The 13,753-nt window shown below is 39.9% G+C and overlaps 1 protein-coding gene across 1 annotated transcript; it reads left to right on the forward strand.

Annotated features, from left to right (window-relative positions):
* Positions 1–8,708: 8,708 nt before the first annotated feature.
* Positions 8,709–9,662, forward strand: LOC108378189 (putative protein TPRXL; the record flags this gene model as incomplete). Its single annotated transcript, XM_017634479.1, has 1 exon — positions 8,709–9,662. A coding segment is annotated over exon 1 (930 nt), but the record flags the coding sequence as incomplete, so codon positions are not given.
* Between the last annotated feature and the right edge of the window lie 4,091 nt (positions 9,663–13,753).

The following is a 13,753-nucleotide window of genomic DNA, read 5'->3' on the forward strand; positions in this document are numbered from 1 at the left end:
TCGTAGTCTTCTACGCCATAATGCTAGGATGTAATGGTTTCTCCTTCCACCCCTGTATGAGCACTTGGCAATCTTGGGAAGATCCTTTTCTGCACACATCTCTTCAAGGGGTGAACGGGAAAGTGGCAGCCTCTAAAATAGAGGTCCAGTGAAAATATTGCTGGATAAATCGATGTCAGATGTTGGAGCTTCATTTTATACTCGGATTACTCCCAATTCAGGCTGGCTTAGATTCCAGTGCAAGGTGACATTGGCCAAAACCGTATGACTTACGAATGGGGAAATCTTTTGTGACACTTCTTAATTTGATGAAAAACATTTTTGCCTGTATACATTCAAATGCGCTTTCGAAGTTTTCACATAAAAAATTTGCATTCATTACCAGTTTGCAGCAATCATTTGCTGCTTCCTTGTTCCATATTTTCTTGCACGGCTAATTAATATTTTGTTGCCTTAACAATGCAATTTCTCATGCAAGTCATCTACAAATCTACAATTAGATATTTATGTATGTATTTATGTATATATAAGCCATATGCACATATGTATATACAGGCCATAAATCGGCTATTCATGTATTGTAATTGCCATGTTGCGCTATGATTATTAATGTCAGCACAAAAACACTCTCCCATACATACTTACATACTGCCTAACTGGGCACATTTGTGCTGACATATGTATCTAAAAAAAAAATTAATTACATACACACACATTCATATGGACATATGTAGATACATATGTATGTGGTATGGTGTGTCCCAACTACTAAAAAGTTGCTCTACTTCCTGCGCAAAGCTTAAATTATTGTTGTGCCAATAAATGCAAACATACTGGCACACACACACACACACACACATACAGTCACTCGCTCTTGCAATCTAATACTCTCAAGCAAATGCAAGTTGACTATCGATCGTTGACGTCGTTTAATAACGACTTATCATAATACAACAGCAACAACAACAACCACGAGAGCATGCCAAGATGGCCAATAATAACTACAAAAATTAGTGCTGATCACCGCAAATACATGTTTAAACACATACTTACATTCATGCAATGTGCAACATGCAACAACAGCAACATCGTTCGATGGCCAATATAATCAGTGCGCTTACGAGTAAATTACATACAGTCGAGCACTCCGATGGCTATAGAGACTCTGCAACATGTTGCTGATCAACATTCGCTTTGCTGCAGCATAAAGCATTTCATTTTATACGCCTGTCCTGTCCTGCCTTCCTCTACATTTTGCCTCCTTCCTCTGCGGGTATGCCAACATGCACCTCCATATCCATAACCATGTCCACTTAATAGAACCGGTATAATTATTGTTTGGCTACAAACTAAGTTTTCCCCACATTTCACCGCCGCGGTGTTGCGTCGCCTTTTTACACAAAATTGCAATTAGAATATGAAAAGATGTGGCAGTGACGGAGCTAAGGCGTTGTTGTTGTTGTTGTTTTTGTTGTGTTAAACTTTGTTGCAACAACTTTCCAATTGTAGGAAATTAATCATTTAAGTATTGCAAAAATAAACACTATAATAAAAACAAAGATTTTAGACATAATCACTTTTGCAGAAATATGTTTAACGGGTTTTTTCTTCATATAGAGGGGGAACTCTAATGCAGAGTACTTGAATTTGGTTAACGTAGATTACCACTAAATGATAGGACTGGTGTACATGCAAATGGAATAAGTAAATTAGATAGCATGTATCCTCTTATAGACTAACGGGACAAAGTTAGGCTGAAAGGCCAAAGAAAAGGCTCGCAATAAAAAAACAGTATCGGTAGTGGTTTAACGAAATGCCAAAAACTTAGATCTTAGAACTTGGAACGTCTCAAAATTAGACCACGGTCACGACGCAGACGTAAAAGCACAGAGTAAAAGCTCTCTCTTTTAGCTACTGACTTAGATAAATACAACATAGCTCTCTCAAGTAAAGCTCTCCCAAACTGAAAATATTAAATGTGAGACGATGTGAGTCAGCCCAAAACTGTGTGGGTTAGTATATAAATACGTACATTATATTTACATACACATGCACAGTAAAGGCAGAGAGAGCTTTTGTAAAGCTTGACAAACCTCTTGAGGCAAGTAAGGCATATGGCGGTGATGGGCACTGCTCTCTCAAGCCCTCTCTAGAGCTTAGATCTCCGCTTGTAAGTCACTGCAGTTGTTCGATGGACGAAACGACTGGTTGATCTGCCGGTTCTTCGAGTAGATACCGGCTCCGGTCTGCCTTGTTCCGTCTTTGAACCGTCAGCGTAGATACGTATCCCCCCTCTGCTACTGGCACTCCTACATCCAATTCTTGCCTGGTCGGGAACTTAATGGGTGTATTCGTGTTGAAGTCCCAAATAGGCGGAATGTAATCAGTGATGGCTTCTGTGTCGGCTTTAATTGCATTGAGCTGGCCACTTTTTATTTCATTCAATATTTCTGCATGCCCAAAATTAGTTGTGCAGCGGTTGTAAATGAAATATCATGTTAAGCACTTCCTGAGTTGCGCTACTCACTGGCCCTCCATCCCTCCCTCCACAATACTAAGGATCCGTGGGTTGAAATTGGTCTGATGACTGTGGTTTTCATCCCATAGATGACGTACATGATAGTCTCATTGCTTTCCAAAGGTCCTTTTGCATGCGTAGTAAGCTGCTAGAGATTTCTTGGCTCTCTCCTCTAAATCCATTTTCCGATTCAACTTGGATTTCAGAATAATTCCAAGCTATTTTGCCTCCGAGGAGAGTTTTAAAGTAGTTTCTCTTAATTTCGGTAGAGAAAAAGTGGGTACTTTTCCTGTCCTTGTAAACAATACCAGTTTGTCTTGGAGGGGTTTACCCCGAATCCATTCTGGTTCGCCCACTTAGAGATAGTACTAGTGCCCTCTCAATTAGTTCACTTATGGTGTCAGGAATTTGCCAGTAATGGCTATCACTAAATTGTCGGCGTAGGTCCCCTAGTTTAAAAAATCCCCAGAATTTAGTTCACCACCAGGAGCCGGAGAAGAAGGGATAGTACGTCGCCTGGTGCTTTTCCTTCTCACAGATTTTCTGCCTATGGTGGCGTTGAGCATGGAGTCAATCCATGCCATACCATAGGACGCTGAATGCCGTGCTCAGAGAGTGTCTTGCTTATCGCATTCGCTCGGACATTATTGAAGGCCCCTTCAATATCCTGGAAGATGGCAAGGGTGTATTCCTTAAGTTCCAGCGATTTTTCAATAGTACCTACCACTTCGTGAAGCGCGCTTTCAACAGATCTACCTTAGCGGTAAGCGTGTTGAGCTGTGTTCATTGTGTGAATACTAATACTTTCCTTAATTTGCAGATCGATTAGTCTCTCCACTGTTTTTAGTATGGGCGATTAAAGACTTATGGGTTCTGAAGTCCTTTGACTGTGAGTGATTTAACTTTCTAGATTTTGGGAACTCTTAACGTATCTCCATTCTTTCGCTATATATCCGCTATACTCCGGGTTGTACCTTCAATTTATTTCAAATTCTAATTACTTCTGCATGTTTTAATGCTCTCACAAATTTTTATTCCCACTGTGTTGTAAATACCAAAAAGGAAGCTCTAAAAAACTATTCACCGAGGCAATAAAACATACTCACATTCAATAAATGCAACAACAAAAGCAGCATTATGATTGCAAGCAAACAAAATTATGTTCATGTCAACGCCAATCTGCTTGGACTGAGAAGCGATGGCAATGCCGCCAGGTCTAATGGTCTGATTATGGCAACTTAACATAGCTTACAGGCTCTCACTTAAGCATTCTTTTAAATGGATGTTGCTTATAACTGAATAGCCGAAACTTAACGTAGAAGCTTAAACATACGACAGCGTTGATCCGGATTAACTCGAACTTAATCCGGATCAACTGCAGTTAATTCCCGAGTTGATTCGGATCAACGCTGTCGTCTGTTTATGCTTTAACTTAACGCTCGACGTGGCCTACGTTCCGTTAAGTTAAGTTAAGTTGCCATAATCAGGCTTTTACTCGCATGCAAGGACTGCAGGCAGAACGGTGAACAACAATGAGCATTTGAGCCGAGTTGATACGAATGCAACAGCCCATTCGGCAGTGATATCTACAACGAATAAAGGCAGTTCATGAGTGGGTGGATAAGCAGTAGCGAAAACGGTGACGACGATTGTTTGGTCAACAGCGCAGCAAAGCCAGTCCAAATTGAACTCGGTTGGCTGACCGGTCGATGTCGACGTCGCCCTCTTCGTCCCCATCATTTCCGTCGTTTTCACGTTGAAGACGCCAGCAGATTGCAAGGAATGCAAACGACACAAGCAGACGGACGTACAGGCAAACATGCAAACAGCACTTCGATTAAGTGACGACGAAAGCGCCGGGGCCTGCAAGGATAATGTGAAATTATGAGCAGACAAAGCAGCCAAAGTGGCATTGAAGAAGCAGAGAACAGAAAGAAGAATGTGGTAGTAGACAAAAGCGGGCGTAGAATAGGCTGAAAGTATGAGTGAGGGTGGGCTAAATGAGAGGCGGCAGTTGCTCGAGCAAAATGAACCGAATTACAAAAGTGTATAGGCAGTGCGTGGAGACATTAACCATACGAGCTGGCATGCTGACTCACACATGTAAATAGTTGATTATACTTATTTGAGTACATATACCTAAACCTACATACACTAGAAGCCGGTATGTGAATTTATTCTGCAAATTTAGAGGTGTTTTCACTGGCGAGCATAAGAAAATTGTTTTTGGTGTCTATGTCGTTTTCCTTAATAAAAGTTGTTATTATTGTTGCATTTTGTCATTAGTTTATTCGTATACGTTATGCTCTTTAAGCAGGTTTGGCAGTGCGCTTGGTGTGCGCGGGTGTCATGGGCTACGAATTCGTGGAGTGCATTTGCATTTCAACAAAAGTAGTCAACTCTGCACGGACAAGCCATAGCTATACATAGTTTGCGGTCGACTGCTGAATGTTGTCGTCGGCTAGCCCATTGGCAGCACAAATACCAGCAAAGAGGAACAACAACACATACAACGAAAGTATTGCTGCCCAGTTGAAAATAAGTAATTTAGAAAATTAAGGATTAGACACAATTTTAGTATGCGAGTGGGTGCGGCGAGGCAGGTTGTGGTAAAATTTATGAAGGAACTTCCCACTATAAGGCAGTTGTAGTAGATTGCAGAAATATCGATTTTTGATTTGCATGCAAGTATGCAATTAAAATTATGGAAGAGCGGACATAAGTTGGAGAAGTTGTGGAAGAAGAGATATCTTAAATAATTTGCGTTTAATGTTATTGCGGGTTTTCGAAAGACGATCTGTGGCTCTTGAGGTTTTGGGTCTTAAGTCGATAGGCACTATTTGGCACTATTTGGTAAGTACATAAGTGGCAAGTAAACGTCATTCTGGCGATCCCAGATCATAAGTTAATTTTATTTCTTATTATTGAGCATTGTTTTGAGTGGAGAACTTAACATGAAAGACGCCCAGAAATTTAACAGATCGGCAGTAAGAGTTTTTGTCGTTGTTCCAAGGATGGCGAACGCCAAAGAGTTCATTCTGCAGAGGCTACTGTGCGCTGTCTGTATTGGAGTCCAGGCCGCGAGTTGACTCAAATCACTGGGGTCACGGTTCTTTAACAGTCTGGCAGATAAAACTGGAGTCGACTACTTCCTCGATTATTATTTTTCATCTCGTCTTAAAGAAATTCCGGTTAGAACATTTGCTTCATCCTGCTACTTACTCACCACAGGGCTCAGGTAATTGCAGTGGATAATTGTGGGGCGTATTAACAGTCTAAATAAGGTCGTAACTAAAGTAAGTTTTTTTTAAATAATTTTTTTTTATGGAATATCTGTTAAAAAAGCTACAACTAAAAGCTTAAACAGACGGCAGCGTTGATCCGGATTAACTCGGACTTAATCCGGATCAACTGCAGTTAATTCCCAAGTTAATCCGGATCAACTCTGCCTTCTGTTTATGCTTTAGCTTTATTTCGACAACGAATATGCCCCCATGTATCCGACTAGATACCTGTGACTTTCGATTTACGCTCTCCTACCTGCGCTACGAAGCCTTTCTCGCTTTAAACTTAACACTTATTCAGTAAAAGTCTCTAATTCTTAACATCCAGATTAAGGTCGAACATTTCAATAAGGACTCTAGACTACTAGAATGCGTAAAAACAGCACGGGGTTCATGCGATGTACTTAAAAAAAAATATTCTTAAATTTTTAGCAACAAAAAATGTTAAGCATGCAATTAAACGTTGTTTGTGTTGCCCCTTAATAAACCGTAATCAAGTAATTTGTATAACCTCTTTTCGTTCCTGTGCCTAAAATGCCTAGTCACTCTTCTCGAAGAAAAAAAATTCTGCAAAATATTTAAGCCATTCAAAATTATCCACTTAAGGTGGCTTAAGCAGATTTCCTTTAGTTTCGAGCGTTTGAAAAACTGCACTCACATACAACTACATGCATATTTACGTGCACGCAGTGCCTAGACTCTCAAACAGCAAGCCTTACACTTCATATGCCATTTGGTCTCTATGTTGTTTCACTGCATTGTTTTTGTAATTTTTGTATTGCATTTTCTCCACTTGAACTCATTTCCAACAACTGCCACATGCGCATTTACAAGCTTGTATGTACATACATACCTATGTAGTCGTTTACAGTGGGTAGTAAATATTTTTGTGTGCGTAGGTGTGAAAGCCTTTTCGAACAGCTGTTCAACTGACCACTCTCAATTATTCACCAACAACAAACACAAATAAATATGTAGACAACAAAACTCTTATCACTCTCTACAACAATGCAAATGCAGTGATTGTTTGTTGTTGTAAGCAGTGTTGCCAACCTACTTATTTGGATGTGTGTCTGGTAAAATATTCGAGGAAAGAAATTAAGGATGTGATTACAGAGTTTTATAAACATAAATGTAATATTGTTTTGAGGAATTTTTTGGCTAAATTAAAGAAGGCTTAACTTTTAGTTTCGATTTTAAGTTGTTTAATTTTGTATTAAATAGTGTGGGAGCCTTATCCCGCCGTTAGCAGGCAAGGCACGGCGACCTTTTTCTGTATCACTAGTATCCACCGAAGTCAATCGTATTGCTGAATTAGTCGTCATTTTGGTGTTCGGGTTTTTTTACCTCTGACCGTTGCTTTCTTTTTTTCCGCATTCATTCCTTTACTCTTCTTCTCTTTCTCGTACGTATTTGGCTATCGATTTTTACACTTCCTCCCAGTTTTCCCTACAGACTTTTTCTTATCTTCCTTAACTTTGCCGTTTCTTCATTTGCATTTTCTATTTCCCTTGATTGCGTTCACCTTCTTAGCGTTCGCTGTGGACATTCGAATGCTTTCGGAATGCATTTCGGTTGCTACTCGCATTGTATCTATAAGTATCTATGTATGTACATATGTGTGTAAATGCATATACTCGACTTTTCAATAAATGTGGAGTATGTATTCGTTGTTGCCTCACTTCCTTTCAACTTGAACCCCTCCCCCTCACTCACAAATGATAATTAATGAAATTAATGCCTGAGTGTGAGTTTAAGTGCACAAAATATTCGATAATGTTTGCATAAAATGTAAATTCTAAAATATGTGAGCATTAAGTAAGACAGCTTTGGGGTGAGTGCCTAGAGTGGGAGGAGGCCGAAATGAGCGAAAAAGAGGTTGTAGAGGGCTGAATGCCACAGTAACAAGCAGAGCGGGCAAGCGATTGTTGGAGGCGAAATTTCATGTAGCAGTGCGGACAAATGCACTCATGCAAATCACACACACACACACACACACACACATTCATACATTCATTAATACATACATGTGTATATAAAGTATGTACAGTTAACATTTGAAACTTTTTGTGCGAAGGTGGCAAAGTTTGCAAAATATATGTATGTATTTGCATTCTGCATTTATCGGACTAAGCTGGGTGCGCGCGCGGCTGGGCGGGCGAGTCTTTGGTGAGGTAAGTGTAAGTAAGGCGAAGACTTCATAATGAGACTATGGCATGCACACATTAATTTATCTATATGTGTATGCGTAGGTATGGATGTATGTATTTGTAAGTATTTGCATGCTTTTAGGGGCAAATAATGTGCAAATCAGGTTCAATTTGGGTGTGCTCATTCGTGCAAGGAGCGCCGCTGTGGGCTTGCGTTTAATGCAAATGTGTGTTAAATACATTTGTGAATGTATGTATGACTAGGTTGTAGTGGCAAATAATGTGCTCTTAAAGTATGCAGATGCAGTAAGTTCTTTGCGAAATTTGTTGCATACTTTTAGGTGTAGAAACGTTACAATTTGATTACTTTAATCGAGAGGGGGAAAAGGCAATATAACTAATATTTTGAATAGGCCCTGAGTTATATTTCAAATATTCAGCAAAAAATAAAATTTTGCCAAAAAATTGATAGAGAGTACAAAAGGTAGTGGTGTCCTGGCAATATAAAAAATGTGTTCAGTATGCCAAACGATTACCTAATTTCTAAATATGCAACTGCTAGAGAGACTAAATTATTGACATATCACGTTTTACGCCTTTACCAATATAATCCAGTCCTATTAGTAAAGTATTGCATATCTCAGGGCGCTAGATACGCTTTCTGCCATATTTGTTTCAACTTGAGCATTAGCTTATTCATATTTTCTTACCACTCTTACTTTTCTTTTTACTTCTCGTCCTCTCTCTCCCATTCTAGTCTCCCCACAATGCCTCACTGACATGGCCGAGGGCTGCGAGGAAACGGAGAGCCAGCCAAGCAACCGCAAAGCCGATAACGCGCCGACCATGCTCGGCGCTGTCTTGCCATGCGAAACCGCCATAACAGCCGCCTCATTGGGCACTACCTCGACCGCCGCTGGCGGCATTGTCATCAAGCGTGAACCTTCAACCAACTCCAGCCCATTTGTGGACTCCAGCGTACACCATTTGAGCGGCAGCATTTCAGCCACAGTCAGTCTCACCGCCACAGGAACGCCCAGTCCGGACGGCACACCGCCACCGCTCACAACAACAACAACAACACCAACACAAATATTGGCCATCTCACCGAACGGCTGTCGGCCGACAACCCCTGCGCTACAACACCCACAGCAACAACGCACAACCACATCGCTAGTGGCGTGTGCACGCATCGGAAGTACTACAGCGCCGACTACAGCGGCGGCAGGCCGTTCGTCCTCCTCGTCGTCGTCATCGTCCTCCTCTTCCAACTCATCGATGACTTCGTCCACATCGTCCACATCCTCGACCGCTTCGTCGTCGACGACGGCGGCTGTGGCGCCCAATTCGAATGCCAACAAATCGCCTTGCAGCATAGCGGGGTCGCCGTACTCCACATCGGCGGTCGCGTCGTCAGTGCGTGGGGGCATTTCACCAACATCGCCACCGCTTTCCTCGGCGGCATCGGTTGCAGCACCAGGCACACCTAGCGGTCTGGAGGCAAGCAACGGCAGTTGCGGCTCAGCAGTTGCCAACGGCATTGCGGCAACAGTTAGTGGCTTGACGGCAGCGCAGGCAACAACGGCGTCGACTATGACAGCGAGCGCAACATCACCGGTAGCAGCGGTGCAACAGGAGCGTACACCTTCACCAATAGCTGAGACGAACGCATTGCTGCCACATGTGGCGCTCAACATCAAAACTGAATCGGTAAGTGCAAATGTTTGATTACTTGAGCCTTTTTGGGGATTTGCCAAGCGGCAAGTAGATAAATGTGTGGGTGTGGTCGACAAGGGTAAAAGTGGCATTAAGCTCGTGTATACATACATATGTACGAGCGTAGGGAAAAAGCTTGCCTTGAGGCTATTCCCGTAGAAATGTGACTCTGCAAAAAGCGTGTGACAATCGGCGATTTGCCAAAACTCAGAACTAACGATAAAATCAGCAACAAGTAGCATGCAAAATAGCGCATGCCTTTGACGCTGCTAAGTTAGAGAGTCGCAGCGTTTTCGGTGAAATTCCCAAATTTGATAAATTTATGTGACCAGAAATGTTGGCTCGAAGTTTGCTTTGGCGGGAAAAATGCAACTGCTTTCATCTTGTTTTAAATTATTTTGGCTGCTGATAATTGGCGCGGCTGTTATGTTGAGAAGCATTATTTTAAGCATTTCGTTTGTGTGTCACTTCAAATTCCCTTCAAACATTTTTTTGCTACAAATAAATTAGAAAAACTACAAACTGTCGTCGCATTTTGGGTGCGCTACATACCTCTATTCCAACCAAAGCAATACTGCGACTTAACAGGAATAAATATCTTAAGCGTAGCCGCCTACTCCTTACCTTCCTACCTTAGCCGCGCTTGCCCGCCCCAGCGCGGTGTTTGTTACCACAAGCAATAAGAAATTATTCCGCATCCCAGCCACCTTTCTGCCTGCCAGTTTACCTGCTTTTTTCCATGATTCTATTTTTGTTTTTTTTTCTGCAAATTTTTTACTCCGACTTGTCGCTTGACTTTGACTTTGGCCTGATTTTGAGCATGGCAAATACTTCGAAGAGGGAAGACAAGCGCTACAAGCGCGCCGCACGATCAGCAAACAAAAAAACTCGAAATGCAAAAATCTTAAGTTGCAAACGAGCAGCAGAGAAAAAATGCCGTACAGCAGCGTGGAAAAAAAGTGTCGATAATTAGTGAGAAACGAGTTAGAACGAGTTTTGAGTTGCGAATTTGTCGATGCGCGCTTTAAATATTGGACTTGGCATACTTTCCAGTGAAATCTTGTTAATTGCGCTGATAACTTGCTGGTGGCAATGATTAGATGGTTGGTTGGTTGAAAATATGAAAAATGCAGAAAAAGTAATGGAAAATTAGTATGAGTATATGCCAAACGAATTTTTGTATGTGTCTAGTAGCCTGTTACACGAAAGCAGTGGTTTTTTGTGTGAATTCAATATTAAAACTGACTGAAGCAGAAACATAACATAAAAAACTTTCCCCAAAAAAAAAAAATAAAATTGTTTTCGCTTAAAAAAACTACATATTCTGAAGAATATTTTAAGCAATTTCCCAATACGAAATTTAAAGAACAAACAAAAGTCGATAATCCGAACAACTGATTGCAGAACCTATTCGAATTATCGAAACATTTGCTTTGTCGGGTTAGCTTAGTATTTTTAGTAAAAAAATTAAATGTTTAAATTACGAGAGACTTACAGACAATTACGAGTAGTGATAGAACTTTTTAGAAAAGCATCGATACTAGTACTCATTTATAATACTCTAAAAAAGAATCGATGCCAGTACTCATATTTGCAAAAAAGTATCGATAATACTCGTACTTCCAAGTATTTTCAGGGCAAACGCGAAAAGTTAACAAACATCAGATCGCTTTGTTTACATATATGTACATATGACCTCTGTATTTTTGTAAATTGAATAGACATTGCTTATAATAGCTGAAGTCTGATCTAACAAGCATTTCGAACGGAGTTTTTGAAAAGAACTTGCAATAAGTTTAAAAGCGTAAAATAAATGTGTATAGCAAAAGGCTTGTTTGAAGCTTTTAAAGGCAACTAAAGCCATTGTCTAAAGGAAAGATAAGCTTTCTTTTACAAAAATTTTCTTCGAAAGCCGGCTGGACCAAGGTAGAATACATTGGAAAACGAAGGTTCCGTTATTCTGGAGAATTGCCAAGTTGTCGAGCCGAAGACCACCCTCCTAACCCATTCCTTACACCGGCGCGAACAAAATTGGTATGTGCTTTTAGCCAGACCCACTTGCCGCCTCGTATTTCGATCCACTGAATCCGAATCTGACTCGTTTTTGCCAATTTTTTCACAATTTTCGCAAATGACTCCAAATTTAAGAGCTGTACGAGTCCAATGGACCTCAATACATGTAGATATGTGGGTCTGGTTAAAAACATATATGTACCACTTTTTTTGTGTGAACCCATATATGTAATACTTCTATATTGCTAGTACAATATGATCGCAATGAGTTTTCCATTCGAAATCAAAGAAAGACAGCCTATGAAAATTTTTGTAATTGTAGAAGTATACGTGTAAATTTGTAAACTACTACATAGAATGAAGTGCCATATCATAACAGGGCAGGTTCAGGGAATTCAACAAACAAACACAAATTTGACGGTCTCATGTTTCCTTCACGCTGAAATGTATATCGAGCCCTAGCCGCGAAAATAAAGTAAGACAACTTTTTTCAAAATTTAATTTTGATGCATAAATGCCTTTTAGAGCACCTGCATCAAAAAGTAATTTAAACAAATATATATATATATATATATACATTATTTTAGCGGTTAGGGCTCGGTATGACGAATTTCTCCGATGCTCCTCGTTATTTGGAAATCTGAAAAATTGGAAGATAGAAGATCTTTACCTAACAAAGGTAAAACTTATTTACACATAAAGCGGTATGGTATTTTATACTTATGTTGGTCGAATCCAATAAAGCATGTTATTCGATTCCCTTCTATGCTGATTGACGCCAATTGGAAATGCCAACTAATGCCAAGTCCTTCTCTAATTGGTATTTTTATCCTCTGCCACCACCAACGGCTACAGCGCTTCTCATAGATTTACAAAAATTTTATTTTTTGTTAATTTTTCATAAGAGCTCTTTTTAAATGAAAATTTGTGAAACCGCTCCTGAATTTTGAAAAGTAAAATTGTCATTTTGAGTACATTCTCTTATCGGACCTCTTTTTCTTTTTTCATTATTTCGACACTCTGATGTTGGGGAATGTACTTTGAATGTACTTGCAATATAGAAGTATTACATATATGTGTGGACCAGTGTTATCGAAGGTATGGCGAGAGATTCGTTTTCCAATTATTTAAGAAGTTTTAACTGAGCCAAATGTCCACATGACTGCTGCCTCTTCTTTTATGTTGTATAAAAATTTCATAGCGATTACCAGTAGCGATTACCAGTAGTTGCAAGAATTTACAGGAATTTACCAGAAAGCGTTCCCGTACTCAGGTATCTGGCTTATTTAACCTTTTGACAGTTTTACAGGTTTTAACCCAGAAAAGTTGGGGAACGCAACTAAAAAAAATTTACCCAAACAAGTTTTTAAAACGTCGATACTTTTTAGTATTCGCGATATTTACTCAGTACTTGTCGAAAAGTATCGAGTTCTCGATACTACTCAGTACTCATGAAAAGTATCGATTTTCTGTACTCGGTACTCGTATCGTTCTATCACTAATTACGAGAGACACACTAAAGTATGTAAATGTAACTATATTTTAGAAAAAAAAAAATTTTCATTTTTCTTTTGACCACTCTCGGCACACCACAAATAATGATAAAATTTCGCTGGTTTACATTCCATTACATTTTGTTACAAATTATCTGAAAATGTGAGCAAAGCATGCGATTCTCATCATAGAATTGCAATTAATTCGGATTACTGAGTAGTTAGTGCTGTGCCGTACTTAAGAAGAAGTTAGAAGAGAGAAAGGCGCTGAAAGGCCTGAAATTTTATCTTTTCAGTTTTCCTCGGAACAATTTTTTCAAACTGGATATCTAAAGATCCGATTGGCTGTACATATATTTTTTAGAGCACTGCTTAGAGATTTTTTGGTCTGATGATCGGTGCTTCAGTTGTGAATTTAATTAACCAAATGTTTTCATGAAAATTCATGTCGTTTCTTTCTACCACTGCCCTTTTTACAAAAAAAAAAAAAAAAATTTTTCTCTACCCAGCGTCATAGCTACTACCTTTTTCGCATGATTGAGAAAGCTTATACACTGTTTTGAAATGAGGGGGCTAATG

This window comes from Rhagoletis zephyria, unplaced genomic scaffold (assembly GCF_001687245.7).
Source record: "Rhagoletis zephyria isolate East Lansing unplaced genomic scaffold, Rhagoletis_zephyria_1.1 Rzeph_scaffold_13540, whole genome shotgun sequence".
NCBI lineage: Eukaryota > Metazoa > Arthropoda > Insecta > Diptera > Tephritidae > Rhagoletis > Rhagoletis zephyria.